General features: G+C 40.7%; 2 protein-coding genes across 5 annotated transcripts in view; both read right to left on the bottom strand.

The window, feature by feature from the left end:
- Positions 1-2,486, bottom strand: part of NR2C1 (nuclear receptor subfamily 2 group C member 1) — a 47,278-nt gene extending 44,792 nt beyond the window's left edge. The window contains exon 1 of one of the 4 annotated variants that reach the window (XM_058023008.1): positions 2,409-2,486. The gene's annotated coding sequence lies outside the window, so the exon portion shown is untranslated. The remainder of the gene's footprint in view (positions 1-2,408) is intronic. The other 3 variants (XM_058023006.1, XM_058023009.1, XM_058023010.1) reach the window with 3 other exon arrangements.
- A 5,741-nt stretch (positions 2,487-8,227) lies between these two features.
- Positions 8,228-27,506, bottom strand: part of FGD6 (FYVE, RhoGEF and PH domain containing 6) — a 70,096-nt gene continuing 50,817 nt past the window's right edge. Inside the window, exons 11-21 of the mRNA XM_058022577.1 lie at positions 27,419-27,490; positions 26,859-26,927; positions 25,228-25,311; positions 24,022-24,101; positions 19,300-19,402; positions 18,666-18,812; positions 17,712-17,814; positions 15,664-15,791; positions 13,524-13,652; positions 11,114-11,262; positions 8,228-8,619 (exon numbers count right to left, since the gene is read on the bottom strand). Of these exons, the coding sequence (XP_057878560.1) occupies positions 8,583-8,619; positions 11,114-11,262; positions 13,524-13,652; positions 15,664-15,791; positions 17,712-17,814; positions 18,666-18,812; positions 19,300-19,402; positions 24,022-24,101; positions 25,228-25,311; positions 26,859-26,927; positions 27,419-27,490 (1,101 nt within the window). The 3' untranslated portion in view covers positions 8,228-8,582. The remainder of the gene's footprint in view (positions 8,620-11,113; positions 11,263-13,523; positions 13,653-15,663; positions 15,792-17,711; positions 17,815-18,665; positions 18,813-19,299; positions 19,403-24,021; positions 24,102-25,227; positions 25,312-26,858; positions 26,928-27,418; positions 27,491-27,506) is intronic.

Raw genomic sequence — 27,506 nt, 5'->3', positions numbered from 1 at the left:
TTTTCAGGTTTTTTTGACTCAAGCATTAGACACAAATTACTTTCTTCATGGAGACTGCTTTACTTCACCTCAAGGAAATTCCCCAGCAAATTCACTGGCTGCACAAACTTAAATTACATAATATAATAAGCACACAATAAATTAAAGCAAAAATTGAGTATAAGCATAGGGAACAAACTAATCTTACTATTGTAAATATGAGATTTCACATTATGGAGCAAAGCCACTTTTACTGGACTACCACATTAGCTATAAGCATTCTGTAGCTGTATTTCACAGGTGAGCATGCCACCATATCAGTGGGGTTTTGTTTGGTTTTGGTTCCCCTGCACACCTGTCTGCTCCCCCTGACCTTTAATAACAATACAGTCATGAAATAATTAATGCTGAAAGGTGCTTCTGGAGGTCATCCTGTTCAACCCCTTTTTCCCCAAAACAATGTCAGCTTCAGAGTTACACATGTTGCTTAGAGCTTTCTCTTCACAGGCTAAGAACCTTAAACTGAAAAATTAAGGCAGGCTTTAAAAAAGCACCAAAACCATGAAAACCCCAAACAAAAAACCCCTCCTATCCCACAATCTAACCTGGGATGTAACTATTCTTAAAGACATCAGAACTCCTATGAAACTTGTTCCATTCAAGGGAATGTTTCACAAGAAAATACAACCAGCAAGAAAACCAGATATATTAATAATTGAGAAGAAGAGTTAAAGCTAGTTAATTTATGTACTGTGAGCTTCTTTCTGTAATAAGCATCTTGATTTGCTGCAGAATGCAGCAGACTTTGCAAGAGGTGTCCAACCATTCAGAGCAGTGCACAGGAAGCATCTGAGGACTGCACACCCCTGTGGGTGACCTCAGTTGCCTTCCCTGAATTATCACACACGTGCACACATACAGCTGACCACCATCACATGAAAATACTTAGCCCTGTGATAAGAGAGCTTCAGCAATATCTCTGGAGAAAGAGCTACAGAGAGAAGCAGGCAAACATTTCACAGACCTTAAGACTTCACTCAAACAACTTTACTGTACAAGAAAAGCTGTACAGCAAGGAGCAAGCCATGGGCTAAATGCTCTGTTGGACATCTCATGTCACAGTGGCCAACCACGGACTAAAGGGGGGGAGGAAAACATTCATGGAATTATTTTCAGAAAAATAACTTACAGAAAAAGCCATACAGAATTAGAATCACCAGATTAACAGTCTGAACTGGCACTGAATTTTGACGTTTTCCCACTGATCAGATACTTATACAATGCTGATTCCAAAAACAGGAAGCTGTCATATAGAAAACCACTTGAATTTTTTCCATCTTATTTTTCCATGACACGTGTGGATGCAGCTTTTCGTGCTACACCACTTTCCCAAGTCCACTCTGCTGATAGTAGTAGTTTCAAACGAGAGATTTCACATAAGAATGGATGCCTAACTTGGTTTTTCAAGAATCACGTACACACACTCGTCTTTCAGTGAAACCACTATCTAGACTTTTTTCCCCCTCTTCTCTTGCGTAAGTTCACCTGCACAACACACGGCATCTCCTTTATTCCCTCCACAGCCTGCAAATGTAAGCGCATCCTGGGGAGTGCGGCCGTGCTTCTTACACTTAAAGCAATACATGGCAACAAAGAAAAAAATAAAGACTCCACAAAGCCTGCAGCTTCGAAGAAATACTCTACCCAGCGATAAGCAGGAACAGAGACAGGGCCATCTAACCCAGTAAAAACAATACCGGCTGTTACTCAGGACATACTGCCCTAACCCAAACAAACGCAGAGAGCCGCCAGGGATACACCAGCGGGGCGAACCGGCGGGCGATGCCGTCGGCAGGCGGAGTGCCTGGGGGCTTCGGGGAAGCTCAGGGTCACCCCGCGGGAATGCTGAGGCGCAGGGCTCGGGAGAGGGAAAGGGAGAGGCATCGAGGCCAGGCTATAGCGCAACGCCGGGCCCTCCGTCGCCAGCCCTCGCCGCCGGCCCGGCTCGCAGCCCTCGCATCTCCCCTGCCCGCCGGTTCACGGAGCCAGCGCCGTGCCCGCCCCCGCCGCACAAAATGGCTGCGCGGGCCGGGGCCCAGCATCAGGGGGCATCGCCCATCGCCGCCTCGCCCCCGCTCCTGTGCCCGTCTCCCGCGGGAAGCGGCGGGCGGCGCCGCCCGGATGCGGGGCGGCGGGACACGCAAGCGGTTCCTGTAGGTGAAAGGTCGGGGGGCGCGGGGCCGCCCGGGGCCGGGCCGGGCCCCGGGGCGGGGCGGGCGCGCTCGGCTGCACGTTCCGCAGCGTTGGCGGCCGGGAGCCGCGCGGGCCCGCACCGTTACAGCGCGGCCGGCCCCGCTCCCCGTGCTCCCGCCGCCGGGCCGCGCCCGCTGCGGGGGGCGCCTCCCGGCCGCCGGCGGTCTCCCTCTCACCTGGCGGGCCCGGTGGCCGGTCCGGCGGGTCGCTTTGGCTGCGGCGCGGCTCCGGCTCCCGGGGGTCAGAGTTCGCGACCCCGCCTCCGCCGCCGCTCGACCCCGCCCCGCCGCGGGCTCTGCGCCTGCGCCCGGGCGCGCGGCGGTGAGGGCGGGGCCGCGGGCAGCGGCCGCTAACGGGACCGGGCCGGGCCTGGGCGCTGCGCCCGCGGGCCCGCAGCAGTGCGGGCAGGCCCTGGGAGCGCACGGACATCGCGGTGCCAACAGAGCTTTAGGATCGCCCCAGCCGTCCAGCCAGCACTGCTACCACTGTAACACTTAAACCACACCAGCCACCGCCAGATCCTGGCGCCGCTTAAAACACCTCCAGGCATGGTGACTCCGGGGCACCCTGTTCCAGTGCCCGGTCATCCTAACGGAAAAAAGATCTTTTTTCTCATCTGGAAATCTCTGCTGGGACCGCTTAAAGGCACTTCTTGAGATCTCTCACTGCAGGCACGCTAGAAGGGAGCAGTCCCTCACCTCACTATAGCCTTCTTACAGGTAGTTGTGAGAGAGCCATGAGGGCTCCCCTCAGCCTCCTCTTCTTGAGACTAAACAAACCCAGCTCCCTTAAGCCTTCATCATGAAGCATGTTTTCAAGACCCTTCACAAACATTATTGACCACCTCTGGGTGCTCCTTTATAGAGTCCAGGGTCCAAAACTGAAGACACTTGAGTTCTGCCCATCGAGTGGAGAGCGCAAGTCTCTACACCCCCAGTGCTGCTCCCTGCAGAGAAATGGGACCAAGCAGCGTTGAACATCACAGGTGCATCACAGCATTTGGGATTAGGGGAGCTTGGTGGGCTCTCCTGGCCGAGGCAGAGCCATAGGCAATGCTGGCAGATTGGGTTTGAAATGTGCAGCACGATGGAGGCACACACAGTGCCCTGCACAGTCACTGTAGCGGTTCAGCCAGCTGAGTCTGAAAGAGCTGAGCTCTGCATGGCAGCAGCAAGTTCCATCCTTACATGTCAGCAGTGCCCTGCACAGCTCTTGGGAAGGCAATGGCCTGGCTGCCAATGAGTGCCTGTTCCTGCTGGGGCAGTGCCACAGGAACAGCTTGCTGCTGCTCTGGCTTGGTCTCAAAATCTGGACCAAAGTTGAGTTAGCTACTTATTTCGTTTATGCTAATTATTTTTAATGACCTTGATTTTAAGTAAGAGAGTTTTATACTTAAAATACAGCCTTTCCCTTCTTACTCTTTCATCTGTTCAATGAAGATGGCCAAGCTGCGGTCAGAGATCTGCAGCAACTTCAAGATCATGAGGTCACCAGGGCTGTATGTTCAATTTCATGAGCTGAAAATCATTTAGACCATTTAATACAATTTCTACTGAATCAAATGACATAAGCATCAACATCTGAGCAGCAGTGATAGGAAAAAAACCCCAAAGAATACAAGTAAATTTATGTGTTAACCTCAATAAAATTATGCACACTCTTATCTTGTCAATTCCCTTACTCTTTTCTTCCTGCTCCCAGTCCCTGGATACAAGCTGCACTTGTATCTATCAGCCCTAGCCTGAGATCACTAGATCAGGAGTATTTGCAAGCATAGTCAATTTGCTTTTTGATCAAAGACGTTCCCAAACACCAAATGCAAATGAACTCAGTGTAGAATTTTTAAATCTGAAAAATTAGCCTGCTAAGCAATTCCTTTAAGTGTCAAATGTTGCAGCACTCTCAATTTATAGTGCTTGTCACTTCCCAAACTAGCTTGAGCTGCACATCCAGTTTCTAAATGATGGAGCTTAGCACAGTTTAATTTAACAAATGCCAAGCAATTTGCACCAAATCTTATTTAAGCCAAGTACTCTGATATCCTCAGTACAGCAGAAATGTCAGTGTAACCCGTAACTTTGTTTTTTTTTTTTTTAGCAAGTGACCCAATTCATACTTGATCTGTATACGAAGGCATGCCTCTGTAGCTGTCAGCCAGGATTGCAAGAGATACATCCCTATCAACAACATACAGAGAAGCAAAACCTTTTCTGCTATTACTGCAAGTTTTCCAAAAACTGCTTTCAAACATATTTAAGGAAGCAGCATAACTCACCTGACAGAAAAATCTCTCCCTTACATGCCCTGCTAAAACACTTATAGAATTAAAGAATCATTTAGGTTGGAAAAGACCTCTAAGATAATAATTGAGTCCAACTTTTAGCCCAGCAACTGCTAAGTCCACCACTTAAACCATGTCCCAAACTGCCATATCTGCACACCTTTTAAATAGGGATAATGAGTCCTCTGCTTCCCTGGGCAGTCTGTGCCAGCGCTTGGCAACCCTTGGGATGAAGAGTTTTTCTTGTATCTAACCTAAACCTCCCCTTTTGCAACTTGGAGCCATTTCCTCTTGTCCTGTTCCTTATTTGAGAGAAGAAGCTGAGCACGTGGCTACAACCTCCTTGCAGGTGCTTGAAGAGATCAGTAAGGACTCCCTGAGCCCCCTTTTCCCAGAGTAAAACCCCCAGCTCCCTCAGCCACTTCCCATCAGACTGGTGCTCCAGACCCTTCTCTGCACAGCCTGCAGCACCTCAGTCTTCCTTGCAGGGAGGGGCCCAGAACTGAACGTGGTGTTTGCAGCCTGGCCTCACCAGAGCAGAGTACAGGGGGACAGTCACTGTCCCGGTCCTGCTGGCCACAGCACTGCTGATCCAGGCCAGCAGGCCCTTGGCCTCCCTGGCACAGCTGGCTCCATTTCTGCTGCTGGTGACCAGCACCCCCAGCTCCTTTCCAGACACTCTGCCTGCCCCAAGCCTGCTGGGGTTGTTCTGACCCACGTGCAGGACCCGAGGCCAACAGAAGCTGTGATTAAGGCATCCTTTGACTGACACAGCAGAACTACATTTTGCAAAAGGATTTATTGATGTAACACCCTTCATCTGACCTTCACATACACTTAACCCCCTTAATTCTTTGGAATGATATTTAAAGTAAGACTGATGTGCAAGTAATGGGAACAAATTCTGCTTTTTGAAAATCACTGAACACACAAATTACATAATACATAAAACCTGAAAATATTAAAAGACACAGACTCAAATAATGTGAATTTATTTATACAAAAATGATGAATATCCACAGAAATATTTACAACTTTAAACTGTTTTCAGTTACAAAATAAAAATTCCATTCTTCCATTTAGACAGTATGATTTAGGACTGCTCCAAATAAAATCCTATTTGAATGGTAAATAGGGGACAGCAGTTACAGCAAACAAATGCACTGAATGTGTCTTTCAAGACATGTCTTTAAGTTATGATGTAATAAACATGGTTGAGTAATTGAGTTTCCATGCACAAAATATTTAGTAAAATGTGTTCCACAGCTGCTCAGATTGTTTTAAGTCCTTTGGGCACACGGTTTTAAGTTAAAGAGAATTCAAGATCCTAAAAGCTTTAATTTATTTATGAACAAAAATGTTAGAACTAATATTCAATGCTTATGCTTGTCTCATACTCTACTAACCAATCTTAAATTGATTACAAACTATAGATTCTTATAAGAAGAGGTAGCAGGTGTCTGAAAACTTCTGTTCTTGTTTTAGTGTTTAGCCAAATCAAGACATGAATATTTTACTTTTGATGGTAATGCATCAAACTGGGAGGTGAACTGGAGAAATAGGGCAAGTTTGAAAAGCCACCATCTGAAAATGTTATGAAAATGCTTGTGTGTGGGTTCTTCATATGACACAAAGCACTACTGCAGGAGTGAGGAAAAGAAATATTCAAACACGTTTACAAAGACAATTTATTTCACACAGAATGTGACTGCAATATGTATACTACTGTTTATAAGGCTCTGTTCCAATCTATTCATGTCAGAAATTTTTTGATTGATCAGCCACTTCTGGAAGGAGTCCTCTGATTTCCACAGAACACTTTAAACTATTTTCTCCCTCTGCACCAAATCCTCTAGAGGTAGTTTGACACCACATGAAGCAGAACTTGGGCACCTTACTCAGTGTGTTTTGACTTTTATTGCTCTGTTTTGCAGCAGGGAAAATATCAATGCATAAACTGAAATTAAATTAGCTTGCTCCTATCCAATTTCTGATTCATTTGCTGCTTCATGACTTGTCATCTTTGTTGGTGTGCAGTGCCTATGAAAATATGAAGAAGCTCTTCCCTTTGATACTATAAACTGGAAGAGACACATCCCATCTATGTCATATTGATACCAGTTTGGTTTTGGATACACTAAAAATCATGTCAGAAATCACCCTGAAGAGACATGGTAATAATTTACTTAGCTTCAGTCAGCAAAATTAAGTAAAAGCCCTTTGTATATAACAAGAGAAAAGAATTTCATTTAGCACATTTGTATTACAATAAAAGAGAATAAAGGCTTTGATCACATTCCTGCTGCATTTCCAACACTATCTGGACAAATCTCTGGCATTCCTGAGGGAAGTCAGATCTACACCCTTAAGTCCCTGATTCATTAGGTACTCCGCTGAAATGCTGGAAGTCAATGAAATTTCGTGTATAGTTAATATTAAGAATTCGACTTCCAAGCCCACTACTAACTTTGGAGAAGCTCTTGGAAATTAGGCTTTTTCAGAGCTCTGTTAGTATCTTGGACCTGGCCTTGAGGTATATTGAGGGAAAAAGAGAATTTTGGTTTGCATTTTCATTCTTGGCCTTTTTGTGATGAATATTAACTATTCTACCATCTTTCTGCTGTGAGGCCACAGAATAGCTAATAATGTGGGATTCAAACTATTAATTAAAAGTTAATTGCTCTTAATTTTGTTACCACAACTAGCTTGATTTGGGGGACTATAACAAGTGTTTCATACAGTAAAATTAACTGACTACCATATGCATTGCATTTGACATAAAAATGGCTTTCTTTCATGTGGGTTTCATAGTTGTAGTTCCATTTATGCTATTACAGTGTTAACACTTTTTAGAAGTTAAATAGACTAAATGCACCAGAATCATCAGTAAGTATTTCCTAATGAGGTATACTGATGATTTAAGAAAAAAAACCCCAAAACCCAAACACCTAAAGTTGAATTCTGTTTTAAAGTGTCAAACAGAACAAATCTTATTGTAAACAAAAGGTATTTTCAATAATGGTATGCATTTTCAATGCCTTCTGCACTAAAAAAGCTCTGTTGTCTTGGTGTGGCAATTCCAGTTTAAGCATAATATTTAAATATACAATAGTTTTAAAATTTTCAGAGAAGAGGGTGCACATATTTGTTTACTGTTCTTTGAACAATAGTTTATACAATACAGTGTTTCATATTGTGTACAGAACTCATTTGACATGAAGTTTTGAAACAAATAAGATATCTTTTCTTTGATTATCAAAAATGTACTTTTATTCTGTTTGAATAATTCCTGGAAACATAAAAAGATAATTCATCTTGCAATTGCTGGAAGATAACTCATTTAGTCTCTTTGGCATCTGTAGTACTGTAACAGTTCTAGTGCCTTATCCCTGCAACTGCAAACTTTTAAAAAATATTTTTCCCTTTTCTGTTTTTTAATAATCAAACCGTATTTTGTTTTTGTGACCCAGAATTTTTGTACTGTTTTAATGTACTGGTATGCAAGATTTCAACTGCCATTCAAGGAAAGGAGCGTCAATATCAGACAATTTCTCAAAAAGGAGCTTACAGAGTCAACAAAGATCCCAAATCTGTGAAATTCCTATACCAATCTGTTCTTGCTAAATTGCAAAGTGAACATCAGCAACTCAAGAACCTATACACAAATCACAAGGAAATGCACAATTGCAACAAATCTGGTTTGTGGTGTTTTTTTTTGTTTTTGTTTTTTTTTTTTTTTTTTTAATAAAGCATAAAGCTTATAACCTGTTGACCAACAATCTGCCACTCTGAGGACACTTTGGACTTCAATGCACAAATAATTCTGCCCATTTAAGTAAACACTGGAATTTAATAAATAACACATTTTGTATCAACACAGAAATACGTACAATTCTTTAGAAAAATATTATTTTACACTAAAAATGCAACAACTCCTAATCGTGACAAATATACAATTTTATATAGGTTGTGATGGCAGGATTCTGTTTTTTTGAACAGTTGCTGTAGTCTGTTTTATCACCATCCTCAGATAATTTCCTTTAAACTTGCAGACACAATTCTGACACTGCTATAATACAGTGCCCTCTTGAAAAGCTTCTATCCACCTGTTAGAAAATGAAACACTGTTAGGAAGTAGCTGATAAAAGAATAAATCTCAATGCTGTCACTAGCTGCAGATTGACACAAGAAGGAACATCATACATCCAGCTGGTCTGTGAGTGCATTACCAAAGTCCCTTCAGTGAGTCCAACCATACAGAGCTGCCCGGTACAAAGCCATCCCATAGAAGCTTTTTCCTGTGCCTCTCCCATACTGAAGTTACATGCACAAAGAACTGGTGAAGCTGGGAAATCAAATGCCCTAAAAGTAGGCTATGCCAAGGTTTTGCACACCTTTAAAAACCCCCAATGCTCCCTTCTCTTTTTCCCTGCAAACATGATCTGGGAGGAATCAGGACACTGCTGTACCTGAGGCAGCACCTGCATAACCCAGGCTCTGCTTCTGCAGCAGGTAAAAGCCAAGGACTGGTGGGGCTGAGGGAGGAGGTCACAGGGCACATGGAAAGGCAGGGAAGGGCATAGAGGGCACTGGGGGAAGTCCCAAACAGCTGATCCAAGGTTTCTCAAACTGGAAATTCAAAGTTAATATTCACATACTTTTACTCCCTATAGCTGTGATTTCTTTTCCTACTTGGTTAGGAGGGTAATAAACATCCTCAGCTTCTCAAGAATGCAAAAATTAATGTTCCTGAAGCATTCCAAGGCTACAGAACAAATAATTCTGTTTCCTAAGTGAGGGCTGAACTGTGTGTATGTAAAGGTAAGAGGCCCACATAATGAGCATTTTTTTCCTGAGTGGGGATCTTGGAGGAATGGAACGAAACAAAGACTGTAATTATCTTTATTATGGAAATTCAAACTGTCTCGGTATTCACAGGGTATCTAAACATTAGTCACAGATGCTGGCTCTTCCTTGCCCTGAGCATTTAATTTTGTAGCTGTGTGCACGTTCTTTGAATTCAAGCTTTTGGCAGGAACATATTAATCATGCTTACGCATGTCTGCACACACAGCTCAAATATCTACCCTATATTTTAGTAATATTTTTAGTATTTTCTACTGCCATATATACATTAAAAACAACTAAAGTGGAATACAAATGCAACAAAAATCATAAACAGTTTAAGCATTGAACACAGCACTGGAATTTAAAACCACATTGAAAAGTAACGATCTGTTAAAATTTATTATTACACTGAGACAAACAGATCAGGTATTTCTTTGGTCCTATCAGGAGAAAATAGTGTCCACTGTTGCAAACAGACCAACAGCATGCTTTTGTTTTTCCTTTTAAGGCTGTAAAAGCAGCATTTATTCCAAAGGTTCAGCATAAATCTCCTAAGGATATTAAATGCTTGGAGAAAGCTTGAAATTCAAAGTACTTAATGTTATTCCTAACCTCAGTAAAATACACTATGTCCAATTTCAAGCTTTCCTCTGATGAGAAAAGCCATTGTATGAGTAGAAAAATAAACCTGTTGAATGCCTGGGGTTTTTTTAGTTTGTTTTATATAGTACAAATGAGGACACAGGAGAAACAACAGGATAGTATCTTAATTAACAAAGAAACATTTATGCACATCTGCACAAAATACACCCAAATACCAAATAAAGACTTCCAGATTTTCTTCCGTAGAGAAATGTCATTAAGCACATTCTCAGCTGTTCAAAATTTCCTGTTGTATTGGATTTTTTGTTTTTAGAATGTTCCTATTTGCAGAAAACTAAACCTGCATCCATTTAAATGTTTAAGTACTGATAATGGACTTGTAAATGCATCAAATCTATTTAATAATGTGAAGTTCATTAGGGGAAATGGCAATGAAACCAGTCAGATAAGAGAGCTTTACATGTATTCCTTCTATGCCTTCTATGTTTCTAGTTTACTTTATGAATCATGTGATGAATGTTTTCTACTGATTAATGACCAAGCTTCCAGGTTATTCTGCATGAAACCAACACAATTCATAGCTTGATAAATATGACTCCAAGTCCAGACAGGACTTGAAATGAAACAGCTTGTGTGAATGCTCTTTGAATGCAAGTTTTGGGTCTGAGTGCATGCCTAGGTGCTCATGGGCATCAGCTCACACACTTCAAACCTTGGCCCCCAAGTTTTAGTGTTTGCTTTATTTTTCACTGCCATATATTGATTAACTAATATGAACAGGTGAAATTAAAAAAAGGAGCATATCAGTTAATTCTTAAAAATATTTTCTGGATTTATGCAAAGGTAACGTTCAATTTTCACTTGAGTAGACCAGGATGAGAGAGAAATAGGTGAGGAAAAAGAAAGATTTCTTATTTTATCTTTGACTTTCTCATTCTACACTCAGTCTTTTGCAGAAGAGAGTCTGCTTCCTTCATTTCAGAAGCCCTAATGAAACCAGAACCTTATGTTTAAATAATTTAAAACTTTCATTTACTTATGATATAATATGGATCTTTTATACATATGCTAAATCTGTGAATATTAACATTCACCACTTCTGAATTTTCTAGAAATATGTAACAGCAATGAATTCAAATAGTTTCTTACTTTTGAGCTGAATGGGGATCATCTGCCTTGAATATGTAAAATAAAGTGTTTTTGTGCAGTAAATGGAACACTCTAGACTCTGAGTTTTCACCTTTTACTTCACTGACTGTGAATCCAAGTAAAGGCTGGCTCTCTAATGCTGCCACATCCTATGTAACAGGGAAAAAAAGGAAAAAATACAAAATTAGAGCTTGTAAGACATACTAAGGCATGCATTTAGACCTCACACACCATACCACTGCAGCAGACAATACAACAAATTGTTATAAACATACACACACAGAATTCTGCTCTTTACATTCTCCAGGCATGAGTCAGGGGACAGGAAATAAAACCTCACAGACTTCAGCATTGCTGATCCTCTTTTCATTTCCCTGATAGCATCTACCTTGGCTTTCACTGCATGGTCCCATCATTCTGCCTGGCAAGGACTTCTTGTACTAACAGACCAGCGGCCCATCATGCCCAGTGCTCTCTGCAGCAAGCTCAGAAGTGAAGTGGGATGCTATTAACTGCACTGAGTATGCTAAAAGGAGGAGCAGCCTGTGCTCCCAAGCACTGAAGTCAAGATCCAAATATTTCAATGGCTAAACTTACCTCACTTTCTTTTGCTGGAAATTAACAGAATAGGGGAAAACAAGTTGCTGACTGTTCACTAATAGTCAACTAGAAATGACCCTCCCTCATTTACCTCAGTTACCTGTTTGTTTTTTTTTAATACTCTTGGCTTTTTATTAATGGATACAATACACAGCATTCTTGGAAAGGAAAAAAGGAATATTTTTATCCTGTGCAAGTTCCAAAACAGTGGAAGGTGTTGCATGCAATCTCCTGCAATGCTTATGAACAGAAGAAAAAAAATAGCTAACCCCCCCAAATTTACATAAACACTGATACATCAGGTCAAGACTTTGGTTATTGCCTCTACAGTGAAACAAAAGTGTCCTGTGACAGCAGCATTTCTTGATATTGGAAAAGAGTCATGTAAGGCTGAGTAATCTGTTTCACTGTCTCAGGTCTTCGTACCACTAATAGGTTATTTCTTTACCATTGATCTTTCTGTCACTTGGAACCAATATAAGTAGCTTAAGTGGCCAAGGCAACACTGCACCTTCCCTTTAGACTCTCTAAATAATGTCTTCTGCAATGGCTCACCAGGATGAAATCTAAGGATGGATATTCCTCAGTTTAAGAAAATAGGAAAGAGTTAATATTGTGATTGTGAACTGCAAACTGAAGCCACTCTGTAAAGTTGGTATCTCAGAGGAACAAAGCAAAAGGAAATTTAAGGTGACTCACAGACTTTGCTCTTTTTTTTACCTCTCCAGTTTCCTTTGCAAAGGCCAGAAGAAACACAATGCTCTGAAATTATTTGCTAATTGATGTAAAAGTAATTGTTTTCTAGATACTTCTTTAAACTGTTTTTAGAACCACTTGGGTTGGGTTTTATTTTTAGTATCGCCAATGCTGTAGTGGAAACAACATCACAGGTTTTAGACATAATTCCAAGTTCTAAAATAAAGGTTGGCAGGAACAACCCAGGAAACAATCTGAGCACAAACCAGGAAATAACTAGAGTGGGAGTGGTGTGGAGTGAAGAAGGATAACTCTTTACATGGCCAGGATAGGTTGGGCCTTACAATTAGAAAGAAAGTAAGGGATAGCAATACCTTAAAACAAATGCTTTGGATATTTTGCTCTTGAAAGCTAGTAGTAAACTACAACAAACAATACAAAAACCTGAAGCCCAAGATCAATACACCCATATATGTTACAAAAGATTCTAAGAACATTCTAAGATGCAATAAAATAGATCCTCAGCACATGTTGGGATACCACATATATGTACCATTTATACACACATATATATATATGTTAGAGATTATTCCACACTGCAATAGGACTACACATTCTAAATAAAAAAGCAAATACCATTACATAAGGTGCATTTCTTTTATATCAAATAACAACTCCAGGCTGAAGATGACAGTTTCAGGAGAAGTAAAGAGATTTAGTTTACTCCTGTTGCAAGCATTCAAACTACCTTATGGAACTGCAGAACAAGATAGTTCAAGATGCTTTTATAATGTTGCCTTTGCCACTAGTACTGTGATGCATGCAACAGATCCCCCCATGTATTCAGCTGACTCAGAGAATACCTACAACTGAGCAATGGTGTGCCATGCAGAGGTAATCAAAGCTAGATCTGGAATCAGAAACACCATAGCTATATCAATCTATTATGGTGTCAAGCTCATTAGGCCTTTTCAAAATACTGCATCACAATCAGATCAAATAGTGTAAGGTGATCTAATTTTATAGCTTTTTTTCTAGATCTTAAGAATAAACAACTTTGTTACAAAGACAGTACTATCATTGGATATTTAGTCTCTAATATGTGGTCTCTTACCTCACTAGCAGCATATGTGTATAGCACCTTATTTTTTATAACAAACCACAGGTGTTTCCATGGTTTCTTACTGCCCTTAGATCTGTGTAGGTAGCCACTCATTGTAGAGTCTTCTGTATTGGCTGAAACCTGAAGAGGAAAAAACAATGAATCAACAAACCCTAATAAGATTTCACAGTACAGCTTTTTTTTTTTTTTTTTTTTTTTTTTTTTTTTTTTTTTAAACAGATTTCCAAAGCCCTGTCTGTCAGAGACTGAAATTCTTACCTGATCTCTGGTTAATGTTGCTAACTAACTCAGGTGGATGAAAGAAAAATTATTTTGCCTGCTACCATTTATCTGGTCTGGAAGAGAGGTTTCCAGTAAAGGATGGAACTTAAGTTGGATACAACAGGACAAGAGAAATGCTGAGGAAAACATACAGCTGGATGTCGCAGACATTTTTTCACAGAAATCCTTTCTTTGGGATTGTCCATCTTCTGGGAAGCTGAGAGCCCCAGAAGAGAATGTAAACAATGATTATCAGCTGCTGTGGAATGCAATAGGATGCACCTGTGATTGGTTCATGTTCCATGTGTACCGTTAAGAGCCAATCACAGGGCAAACTCTCTGGAACACAGGGACAGAGAATTCTCTTGTTTTTAGATTCTTTATATTCTTAGCTTAGCTTAGCAAGCCTCTGCAACTTCTCTCTTTATTCCTATTAGTATAGTAATAATGTATTATATAGCATATATCAACAAATTCAGCCTTCTGATCAAGAAACAAGATTCTCGTCCTCTCTCACCCCAGCGACCACCTCAGGTCGCTGTAATAGCTGGAGAACACAGATTCCTATATAAGAAGAATCATAGGATCAGAGTGGTTTGGCTTTGAAGAGACCTTAAAGTTCATCTCATTTCAACTCCCCTGTCATGGGCAGGGACACCTTCCCCTAGACCTTAGGTGGCTTAAAGCCCCTCTAGTCTGGTCTTGAACACTTCCAGGGATGGAGAGTCCACAACCCCTTTTTGGGTAACCTGTTACAATTCCTCACCGCTCTTATTGTAAAGAATTTCTTCCTGGTATCTAATCTAAACCTACCCTCCTTCAACTTATGAAGGGTCCCCCTTGTCCTATCACTACATGCCCTTGTAAAAAGTCCTTCTCCAGCTTTCTTGTAGGCCCCTCTTTTGGTGCTGGCAGGCTGCTCCAAAATCTCCCTGGAGCCTTCTCTTCTCCAAACTGAATGATCCCAAGTCTCTCAGCCTGCTCTATTAGGAGAGGTGCTTCAGCCCTCCCTCAACTTAGTACCCCTCACTTAGTACCCCTCCTCTGGACTCATTCCAGCAGGTCCATGTCCTTATTACAGTGGGGACCCCAGAGTTATGCTGCAGGTGGGTCTCACCAGGGCAGAGCAGAGCAGAGGGGCAGAATCTCCTCCCTCACCCTGCTGGCCATGCTGCTTTGGATGCAGCCCAGGACACAGTTGGTTTTCTGGGCTGCAAGGACAAATTGCTGATTTATGTAGATCTTTTCACCCACAAACAGCCCCAGCTCTTTCTCCCCAGGGCTGGCATCAATCCATTCCCCACTCAGCCTATATTTGTGCTTGGGATTTCCCTGCAGGACCTTTGGCTTGGACTTGCTGAATTTTGTGAGGTTCACACAGACCCATCTCTCATGCCTATCCAGGTCCCTCTGAAAGGCATCCCTTCCTTCTGGTGTGTGGACTGCAACACACAGCTTGGTGTCATCAGCAAACCTGCTGAAAAATCACCTCCTCCCATTCCCAAGACCTACAGTAAGTGTGGTTACTCTACCCTTCCTAATCATAAACCAAGAGCTGATTTGGTGTAGGAGTCTTGTAATTGACTGTTGGTACAGTGATAAATCACAATTCAGGGAAACATGGGGAAGCAAGAAAGAAATTACAATTTTAACTATAGCTCTGAATCATAGTTTTACAGGTGTTCATGCAGTTTACACAGTGCTTCATTGTTCATGTCCCTGCCTATTTAAAACTAAGGCCCAAACCTCAGAGACACATTATGACTTTTGATTCCAGGTAAGATGGTTAAAATAAGGATTTTTTCCCCCACTCTTAATATTGATGATATAATACCAAGATGGTACCACTTTTGACCAATAAAACACTTACTTCTTTGAGGGCTGCAGGAATTTTTTTCTGCTTTCTTCCAGAGGGAATACTTTGCAATACTGTAGACAAGGCACTTGATGGAGATTTATGGTTGACTGGGGATCCGCTCTTAGGAGTGCACTGGTTATCTAAAACGCACAGGATGGATATATTGATTTCATGTCACAGATGACTAAACACAGGCAATTCATTCTTGGACTTTTCTTCTTAAAAACAGCTGGCATTTTAATTCAGATTACAGGGTTACAATAGTAACACCAAATCATGTGAAATTCAGCACTGAATTAACTTTTCAGTGTTATCATCAACACCATGAGTTAGAATTCCCCAAATCACAATTATACTAAAAAAACCACAAGAAGTTTAAAACTAAATAAATTGGTCTTGTTTGTTTTCAAAGTCTGTTTTCTGGGTGTTGAACTGCCTTTGCTCATAAAGAGGGTGAAAATTAAGTCTTAAAAATCGCAGCAAATTTTTACAGCTGTCCTCTATGTTTTCTGTACTTTATCTTTCAATTCTCTACATCTGTTAACTTCTCAGCCTTATTCAATAGGGATGTTCCTCTTCCAGCAAACACACATTTCTGGACATTCCCATCTCCCAGCATATGCTGTCTTTCTGCACTGCCACAGGCAGTTACTCATCTCTCTTGGAAGACTTAAGCAACACTTCACCTCTTCAAAAATCCTTTTTCTAGCAACACTTTTTTTTACAGCTGCACTTGGAAGGAGTGGTTTCATGAAGTCTACTTCTAGAGTTGGCCCTGAACTCGGTGACACTGAGATAATGAGAAGAGCAGGAGAGCAATGTGATTGCCAGCTGTAGTGCACCTGCTCCCCAGCCCTTTTCCCAGCTTCAGGCACTGCAATGGCCTGCAGCACAGCAGCCTCTAGTGCCCAGCACAGACACCTGCAGGTGCTCAGACAGTGCCCTTCCCATCACCATAGGCTCCCACTGTCATTGGGATTATCCATGCTGTTCTCCGCACCCCCACTGGAAATGTCACCCCCAGCCTGCTGGGATCCAGTGCTTTATCATTTCACCAGGCACCTCAGATTTCCTGATACCCCAGAGAGCTTGTGTCACACTGGAGCCTTGCTGAGGAAGGGGACCAGAAAGATTTTTCAGTCTGTTACAGCTCATTTGGGTACTTTACACTCAAGTATTTCAATTTAGTTCACAGCAAGTCTTGTGAGATGGGACTGGATTCCCACCTCACTGGAAGGTGTTTCCATTGATTTTACACTTTGCAGAATGATATGAAGCTTCTTCAAAGAGATGAACTAGAGTTTTCTCAGGATGAGGACACTGACCCTGGATCTCATCTTTAAGCAAATGTTATTACCTTTAGGCTATCCAGCCATTGCTATCCCCTAGGCACCACATTCTCTGAAAGTGTTCCAGTGAAAACTGCTCTAGCTGTGGTGTTTTATTTTGAATTCCCTATTGCCAGCGTTCAGTAGGCAATGGTTAGGAGTTTGCTTTCATATATGAGGTACAGATATGCCAAATTCTTGAATTCCATATGAACTGAGGTTTGAGAGTGGCTTGAGGCCAGTTTATAGACTTGCAGAGACAGCTTCAGAAAGATTAAGGCCTGTGTCTCGACAGAGCCCCAGAACTTCAGCCATTTCAGCAACTCAGCTGGCAAAAATGAAGTTTACAGACATACAAGTTACAGGGTGTAAAAGTACACATGAATGCCTGGGAGGTCAGGATAAGCTGTGAGGACTCTAATGTACACTTGTACCCGGTGATTAATGAAAAGCAATGTAACACTTGTCACCTCAAAATGAAAGCTATATAAGCTGCATGTCATTACCATAGGGTAAAGGCACCCATGTTTCTAGAAGAAAGAGCCAATGTATTGCAAATTCATTTCCTAAATTGCTGCACAGAAGCTTGTTTGGCTTAGAATCTCAGGTGCCAATCATTTTTCAGGCACAAGCAGAATTAAGCACTTGAATCCAGCAGTAAAGATGAGGCACACATATACCATGTTATAAAGGCCACAAAAGTAAGATACAGTTTGTGAAGGTTTTCTTTACCTTGCTTTTGTAGCTCCCTGAAGCAATGATCACATACTCTAGCTGGCTGGTTTTTCATATAGTCTAAGCCGTGTTTGTTTGATGAACAAGCTTGACAGACAATCTGGAAACAAGACAGAAACAAATAAAAGCATTATTATACATGATGTGCACCTGTAAATCACCAAAGACCCAAAGACATTCACTTCTGCACTTTTAAGCCCATAAAAACCTGAAATAGGCATTATTTTACAGTGCAGATGTTTTAAGATCTTGGCTTTTCCCCATGTCTTTATGCTTAACATGGTATCCTTTCCTCCTCTAAATGATAAAAATTAAGTATTAAAAAATCAGTGAATTAGGAGTCAATAAGCTGACATTAATGATCCATTAAAAATAGAACAAGCCTACTGTGCTACTGATCTGATCAACTGTTTTGATTATAAATTTTTTGAAATAACTAAAAAGCTATTGCTCTCTTGATGATTTCTTTACACTACAGATGCCTCAAGTGCATTGCATTCTAACTTTGTATTCCCACTAGATTAAAAGAAGAATGATAAAGTTTATTAGATTTAGCTTTCATTAGCGTAAATATAAAAGAAGGTTGGTACTAACTTAAAATCAAAAATCATTATTTATCTTACGAAAATTAGTGAGGAAGATACTTCTTCATTTTAGCTAACATTTGTGGGTATTATGTAATTGCAAAATAACCATAAATAGCACTCCAGAATGCAAAACAACTAACATGCAGCATGTTGAAGTTTGAATACTGGTCTGTCATAACACCTGTCCAAAAAACCCAAACTCCACTCCCCAAACCACCAACCCCAACATATTGGTTCTAACCCACGTAATTGTGTCATAGTACAGGGTTTCTGAGAAGAGTGGTTGGGATGACAAGGCTCCACCTGAATGCCACACAAGGAACCTGAATGAGCAACTGAAAAGGTAACCACAAGATCAGCCAACCTTCCCGCACGCCCTGCAGTGGTGCCTTCTCCACGTCAGCGTGAATTCACTGGTACAGATCATGCACATCGTGGCTCTGGTGTCAGGGATCCAGATGGGAGCCTTTGATCCCAGAGGACTGTCTTCCTCCTGCTTCTCTGCATCTGCCTGAGAGAACACAGGCACAGCAGCACTGCATTCAGTGAGGAGAAATAAGACTAATATTCATCAGTGATTATAAGATAATGCTAATGGTGTTGGAAAACCTTCTCGGATAAACTGTCATGGTCTTAAATGCTACCTACTATTTCATCAGCGACCATTATAATGCAAGCCTGACAACAGAGATGCATTTAATGACTTTTAAGCTTTACCAGCCTACTTGGATCAATAGCTGCTTTATTTTAAAACCTTTTCATTTCATCTTTCTGTGCACAAGGCTACAGAGAGAACTGTGAAAACTGATTTGGATTTTTTTGAAGAAAATAAATTTATGAATTAGATAACACTATGAAATATTCTGTTCTACCATCTGTTCAATTATTTACCATCCTGCTTTATTATTTGTCATGGAATACCTCTCGTTTCTCTAAGCACCTGTCAGGAAACTTTATATTCAAAAGGGGAACAAACCAGCAATAATGGTGGGATATACCTCTTCAAGACTTTTGCTCGGATTAAATGTGATTCTCTTTTTTGTATATTCTTCAATCGACTTGGAGATAGCTTCTAACCACTCATCTCTTTCTGTAGCAGAACTGTTGGAGTAAAAACCCACAAAAGCAATTTATTATTATTAACATTTTAAGAAGCAAGTGTTGATTAGAATTCCACTAGCTTTATTACACAGTGGAGTAACTCTCTTGCAATTCCAGTTTATAAAACGTCTACAATTCCTACTGCAACTGGCATTATTTTTTAACCTTTGGCATAGTGTTAGTTATTTATGTTGATTAATACTAAAAAAGATTTGTCTGCTGTCATGTGGATTCCCTCCTTCCCTTTCCTCCTTCCAAAATCCCTGTAATTCTTTCAAGGCTTGTCTGTCATTGCTTCCCCCTTCTCCCCAGACCCTTGAATAGACTGAATAATACTTGTTTCAATGATGCTCCTAGAACAAAGGCATGGGCCTTCCATCTTGAAGGCAACCTGATATTTCAGCAAGCCTTTTTCTCCCCATCTCTTCCTGTCTCAGAGTGCAGTTTGCTATACCCAACCCTGTGAAACTCCAAGCTTCTGTCAGATAAAACCACACTGACTCTTCTCCTGCCTTGTGCTCCTCACTATTTGCTCCCACCAGGTCATGCTACTTTCAAACAATAACGTTTTTTCCCCAGAATGTTTCCATTGGATGAGCTAACTCAAAGAGACAGACAGGTAAGCTTAGTCCATCTCTTTATCCCACGGCTGGTGGTGAATCACTAATCAAGCACAAGGAAAGCATTAGGCTGAAGTGGCACGGCACAGGGAGCACGAGGAGGGCCTGCTGCAGTAGGATCCTGCAGCTATACTGGACTGTGTGCAGTGCCAGAGCACCTCCTCTGTCCATGGGCACAACACCATTTTCATAAATCTGTGCTGTTCCTGCTGCAAAGGGCAGCCTAGTATCCTTTCTCTCAGCCACTAGATCTTATTTTCACTCTTGTGCCAGAACACACACAGTTATGCAGCAGGCTGGATTGGGAAACAAATCCATATTAAAGCAAACCATCAGCCTGCCCTTCCTCTGGATCAATTTACCAACTAAATTACCATCACACAGCTAAACAACTACTTGTGCCAGCAACACAGAGAAGACTCTGAGGAAGGATGAAGCAGTTTTGTGGCAGAGGAACAGCTAGACTGTTTAAGATGCCATGCCAGCTTAAAAAGGTTTTCTAAAATTTAAACAAGAATCCACTCCCATATTTTTTTTCTATTCCCCACTTTTTAATTGGTATCAAGTAAATTAATTTGTTTAAACCAAGGAATTGAACAAAAATATAGAGAAAGGAAAGTTAGGGAAGAGGTAAGCAATGACTTACACAAATAAGGTGCCTAATGCCAACTATTATTTAATGGTTTTGTAGGTGAATTTGGAAGCTTTTATTATTTTTGGACCTTTAAGGAAAATATTTTGAATGAGGGGTTTGAATGGAATGAAACTGAGTGCTATACAGAATCAGAGAGGACAAATCTGCTAAAGTAAACACATGGGAAGCCTGTGAGGCACAAGCAAAAGAAAAAAGATCTAGCATACACAGCAAAAAAATCAGAACAAAAGGAGAGGAAATAAGATACATGCAAGGGCAAAGCAATGCATTAGTGTCTGTCCCAGCATCTCACATTCTGAGTGGAACATTCTGTTCAGTCTATTTACCTTTGCTTCCTCATCCAGAAAGAACAACTGGCCTGCATTGACTACAAAATATTCAGAACTCTAATAAACACCTTTGGCTTTTTCAAAATCTGGTTACATTTAATTAGATTCCTGTAACTGTATCAGTTAATTCACTTGAAAGATGGCACAGGTTTTGGAGATTACTCACCACCACCATCCCCACCATGTGGGGACTGCTCTGTATGCAGCGGCTTGCACAATGAGCTACAGGCTTACACCCTTGTATTTCACCAGGAACCTCATGCTCAGTAGCTTTGCTAGTGGTAGCCTTTAGGATTGTTTACAATCCTTCAGAATGGAAGAACAAAGGTGGTGCCACTGGCAGTGGAATTGATGCAATGGTGTGCTGCAGCAAAATTGGCAGTTTCTTCTGTCACTCCAGCCTTCCCCTACAGTTTTCCCTGCTGCAGATCCACTATTTGTTGCATCCTTACAAAAGTGGTTTTGTTTACTAAACAAAATTTGTGTTATTGGCTTTTTAAAACATTATTATTTTTATTTATTTAAGATTTAACATCACAGTGAAAAGCTCAAACGGATTACAGAAAACCCTAGCAATGGCTACCACTGGCAAATGCATGTGCTGGGGGCACACATCCAGCTGCTCTCTGGAGCTGATCAGCTCAGTGGCCCCAGGAGGACACTGGGGAAGTGTGTCCCTCTTGTTTCCAGAGCCTTAGGGCACCTCTCCCAGCTGAGCCTGCCTTGCCTGACCATCCTTAGGTAGGACAGGAGGAGATACAGCTCTGTCTGCCTGGGGTAGCTCTTCAGCAGCCTTATGGAGGGGGCAGACCATGTCAGGCTGCCGTGACTGCTGTTGCCAGGACCAAAGCTTTACTTCTGCACACTGCTGTATCATGCAGATGTATTAGCTTGCTTTTCTGATGAAGAGATTTCTAGTACAATACTGCATTATACTATGAAAAACAATTCACATTCCTACAGATATCCCAGGAAAACTGAAACCTCAACCCAGACTAGATAAAGTGCAATACTAATGCAGTCAGTAAAACTAAACCTGAAGTGACAGACTCTTGTCTAGGCATTAATCTATATATCTGTTATTAACTAGCCTGCTTTTTATTACTAGCAATTTTTCACCAACTTCATTTTTCACTTCCTTGTGTCTGCTACCAGGATCATTTCAGAATCTCTTCTTTGGTGTACACTCCACATAATGCTTATTTGAAAAAAACCCATGGAAATGAAATTTATCTCTAGTGTCTTTAAGACTAATTTGAACAGTTTTGAAAATAAGGTTGTTGTTTTTTTTTTTACCATGTAGGACCTGAAAAGCTGTTAGAATGAGGCATCATGCAAAGGAAGATGTAGCCTGGGCTGACAAGCTGTGAATTCTCTTCACATTTACAATATTTATCAATAGGAAAAAACACAGTTGATTGGGAAAATATATGCAAGCACTGGCTGCTGGTAGTATTTTTCAATTGTGTCCCTCCTACACCACAGCAGGCCAGTTCTGGTGACAGACAGAAAACAATCTGAAAACTGTCATTTACATCTGGAGCCTCCAGCACCTCCTTCATGCTACACAAATGCAACCTCTCTCTGACCCTGCTGTCTAACTTAGGGTTCCTGCACAGGCATGGCTCCCAGCAAGTATAAAAATAACAGAGCTGAATGCTCCCAAAGATGCAACATCAACAACACTAAAAAAACACAAACAAAAAACCCCCAACAAAAACACAAACAGAACAAACAAACAAACAAAACACAAAAAAAAACAACCAAAAACAAACAAACAAACAAAAAACCCTCAAATTGTAGTAGCCTCAGTTGGCAATATGAGGTTAATTCCAGCAATTTCAAGGTTAAGACAAAAGTATGTCACAAACTCTGCCAAATTTGATGAGCATGTTACCTATAGGGATTTTCCCCTATGGACCAGCACATCTTTCCCAGGAGTTGCTTTTAATCTACCACTTAATCAGTTCATCAAAAAGACTAGTCTAAGCTGTTTTGTGGAAAATAAGTAGCTTGTATGTTAAGATGATAACATTTTCAGAAGTTCCAATTATTCTTTTACATTTTTTTTAGAACAACTGAATTAAAAGTGAAACAGTGTTTCAAGTCAAGCAGAGATAAATCCTCATTGCCTGCTGCCATCCCCTGAATGCCTTCATGTGTCTGTGTGACCTGCAGTCACCAAGCAGCACAGAGCTGTTCATATTACACTGGAGCAGAACCATACCCTAAACTGTGAAATGCATTGTTTTCCCCCAGTGTGCAGAAACCTCTAAAAAACGTTTAAATTTGTTGAAGAAATACAGAATTACCCATTTCAAGTGGGTTTTTATAAATAACTACTGCTCTGACAATCGAGCTACTTCCTTTGGCTTCTTTGACAGTGTTAACCTTGGTCTACCCCTCAGCTACAGATACTGCTATCTCTGTGCATTCTCATGTCAGCATTTACAAGGTCACACAAAAAGCAGCAGTCTGCTCTTGCTCAGCTTTGCTAAATAAAAGAGAAAACATGTCTTTCTTCATTGGTATCAGCACTGTCACAAATGTCAGAACACATAAAACTTCAATTCAAGCACCATAAAAACAACAATGCACAAAAACAGGCCTTTGCTAAAGGCATCTCAATGAAGGTGACCAGAGCTGGCTCAGTGACCATGTAACACTTTGCTATTACTTAGAGAATCTGGTAAGATAGAGCATATCAGTAATTTAGAACTAAAAAATACTGAAAAGCAAAGCCTAAAATGAAGTAAATTGAAATTCTCTCAAGGAAAGGCAGTGCAAGGATAGTATTTCAATTTAACTGGAAGTTTCTGAAGGTGTAGCTAAGGTGAAAAAGAGGAACCAAACAATGGTTGTATTCATTCTGATTTACTGATTCCCTGTATTCTGTAATCACTCTAGCCAAGAGTAACTTTTCATGATATTAAGTGCAAAACAAGCTCTAAAAAGCTTGTGTGGCCTGTTTGAAAACACACAGTTTCAAAATCACTGTTTATTTGAAAGATTTACCTTGCTGAAAGAATGAAGGATCTCTCTACACTTTCAATGTTCAGTTCATTCTGATATGCTTCCTGCGTTGGCTTCTTAACCTTCAGCCGAGAGAGAAAACTTCAATTCAAACTGAAATGGTACTTTTGTCATTGCTTTAGTCTTAATTCCTGGAAAATCTCTTACATTTTTATTGCAGAAGGAGAACACCGGAGAGAAAATACTCAGAAACAGGAAATTATATACCAGTCCAGAGGGCCCAGCTACACTAAGATTACATGCAGCCCATCCCTTTATGTCACTGGCCCTCATACAAACACTGCAGATGTACAGGGGAATGAAGCTCAAGAGCTGTCAGACACCTTCCACACAGGCCCAGTCATGTTGCCTCAAGCACCTCCTGCAACTGGACAAAAAAAAGGCATTGCTGCTGCTGCAGGATGAGATGTAGCCCACTGGTGTACCCCAGAGTGGGCTGCACTACCCTGTTGATCCTTCTGAGCCACCAAATTTCCAACTTAAGGAGGATTAAAAATCAGGAGTGAGTCTGAGCTGCTGCAAGACATCTGCTGGCAAAAGAGATTTTGTAGCTCTGCTTGCAAAACTTTGGACCTGAGTGCCAGATATTCACTACAACTTGACTTGGTGATTTTTTCTGACAGGACTGGAGACAATGATTCCCAAGGCAATGATTTACTGTTCCCATTAAGTGTCATGTCAGCAACTGAGTCATTATATTGCATGCATGTCCCTTATCATTACCCAGGGGGCTCAAGGCTTAACTTTGATGCTTTTCACAAGTGCTCAGGAAGAAAAGTTGTATCTTCCCTTACAGTTAGCAAATCTATAAACCAAAGAGAACTGATCCACCAGGATCTTATCAGGCAAAGATGCCTAATCTCTGGGTGTCAGCAATAACAAACAGTTAAAAGGCAAAAGTGAGGCAGTCTAAACAAAATACAAAAAATTAGTAGGCAGACTATTCCAGAGTAGGACAACACTGGGTGAAATGCAGCTAAGATGATCCTGTAGCAACAGAATATTTAGGGAGGCCTAGATAGCAATTCCACAGGCCACATTATGCAAAAAATGTCAAGCCTGTAGGATTGCTCTGGAACAATATAAGCATATTTCTCTTGCCAAGAGTAAACACAGTTAAGTTTTCAAACGTTGGAGGCCTGAGTTTACGCAGATTTGAAGAAAGGCTCAGTCTAACAAGTGACTCACCTTCATTCCAGCCAATGACAGCATGTTGTTGAGTTTATACATCCCTGACTGAACTGGAGTAGTATACAACAGGGCATCATTGAACTGTAAAACAGAATGCTTTTAATGACTAAAGTTGGTTAAAAGACAGATAATTTCAGATGGATTTTACTGGAAGTACAGAACTCCTACAGTACTGAGCTAACTGTCCAGAAGTATTCCCTACTTCCTACTATTCCACTTAGAATCCAAGAAGCATTTTCATGTATGAATTTAGATAACAATAGGTATCTATTTATATCCTCCTTGTGTAAATATACATTTGGCACATGACTAAACAGTGCACGGATGTTAAAGAACAGGCTGTCAAAAGGGACAAAAATATTTCTGGTGTACACAGGTATATAGTATAGCAAACTACTTTACAATGATATTAGAATTAACCATTCAAACAAATCAAAGCAATACAGAAACTAGGAGATAGCAGAATGTTTTAGCAATTTGTAATGACAAACTTAACTGTACCTCGTGAATTTTACCAGTTTTAAGTGCATCTACTGTTTATTTCATGTTCTTCCAGACTTGGATTCGTTGAGAGCACTTACTGAACAATAACTAAGATTTTTTTATTTTCTGTGCTGTTCAACACATGGATCCAAACTTCATTTACTACATATAAACAAATACCAAAACTTGAAGTGCCTCTTAAGTTTTTGCTATGTGACTCTTTGTAAAATAGCCAAATGTTTAAAATTATTACTAAATCTTCACAACATGATAAATGGAAAAATCACTGCGTCTAATGGTATGAATGCTAGCCTGTACCATTTATATCTATGAAAAACCACAAACCAAACAAAGCCCTTGCCCCATAAAACACAGAGAAAATCCAAGAGACACAGAAATTAGCAATATCTAGTCTGTGAAGCTTGAGATAGCACCACATTTTTGAGAGTATTTTGGTAACTGGTATAACACACACTCCAGGACTGCCTAGGGAAGTATTTCTTCATATCAGGGTAACTACAAGACAGGATTCAGCCAGGACTGTGGACCAATAATGGAATAAATTACAGGATAACAGCTGCTTTACTGTCTAAATAGAAGAGATAAACAAAAGGTTCAAGTGGAAACAGAAACTTCAGAGATGCACAGAAGTTTCAAAACAAAGCAGTAGCAGAGACAGGAAAAGAACTCAGCACTTAACTTCCACCCAGTGCTCTGCTCAGGATGCACGTGGGCTCCTGCAAGGGCAAGGAGAGAGGAGGAAGGAGACGGGAGGAAGGAAAGGAGGGAGGGAAGGGTGCAGAAGCAGTGACAAGAGTTGTAGGTTTTAAGATTTGGTGCAGCTCAGAGGGAGGGAGTAACTGTGCTACCTTCCACAGTACCACAGATAATGTCTTCTCATGAAAGCTCTCAGATTTTAAATGAGCATTATTCAAAATAGTATGCTTTAATGTGAAATGATTTCCCATAAAAATTTGTGCATATGCCACAGATAATATCTCTACATTAGAACTGACTGAATAGAACAGCAACAATTTAGTAATTTTTTCTACTACCTGCAGTTTTAGTTATGCTTGCAGTGTAATGTTTTAACCACTAAAAATTACACTAGGATAAGGCCCATGGCAACATACATAGCATCTTACCAGAAAAAACATTCTTGGCTGCATGACCTTTCGTGATAGCTTCATCAGTGTTCCCTCTTTCAAAAAGACCTAGTAAATTAAAACAATGAATGCAAAACTTAGCCTTTTAGGGCACATGCCATGCAAATGAACTAACTTTTTTATGACTATTATAATGATTATTATTATTACTACACTAGAAGTGCTGCACAAGTTTTGGGATTCAGAGTTCCCTTTCTGGGAAAGGCTGTTTATCCTTATGTTTCTCTAAAAGTGAGTGTGGATGACTGCATTAGTTTTCCATGCTGCACATGAAACCATGAGAAATAAAGGGTTAAGCTTGAGGACAAAAACCTGCCTGCAAGATCGGGCAAGGAATCATAATCTAAAAATTCTAAGTTTCTGTCAGATAAACATCTAAAAAACCCCCACACATAAGGAGCACCAGTATTCATTTGACTGCTAGAACCTAATAATGAAGAAAGGGACCAATTTTCTTCTTTGTATATTCCAGCATCAGTTTTTGCTTGAATATCATCTTCACTTTCCCTGCAATCTGCTGAATGCCATGGGGCACTTACCCTTCCTGGCTGGACAATCTCATGGTGTCCATTTAAACTATATTGGATCTGCATGAGCTTCTGAAAGTTATCCTAGGAGGGGAAAAAG

Source organism: Melospiza georgiana, chromosome 4, assembly GCF_028018845.1.
Source record: "Melospiza georgiana isolate bMelGeo1 chromosome 4, bMelGeo1.pri, whole genome shotgun sequence".
In the NCBI taxonomy this organism is placed as follows: Eukaryota; Metazoa; Chordata; class Aves; order Passeriformes; family Passerellidae; genus Melospiza; species Melospiza georgiana.
The sequence above is the reverse complement of the archived record's forward strand: the minus strand, read 5'-3'. Positions and strand labels throughout refer to the sequence as shown.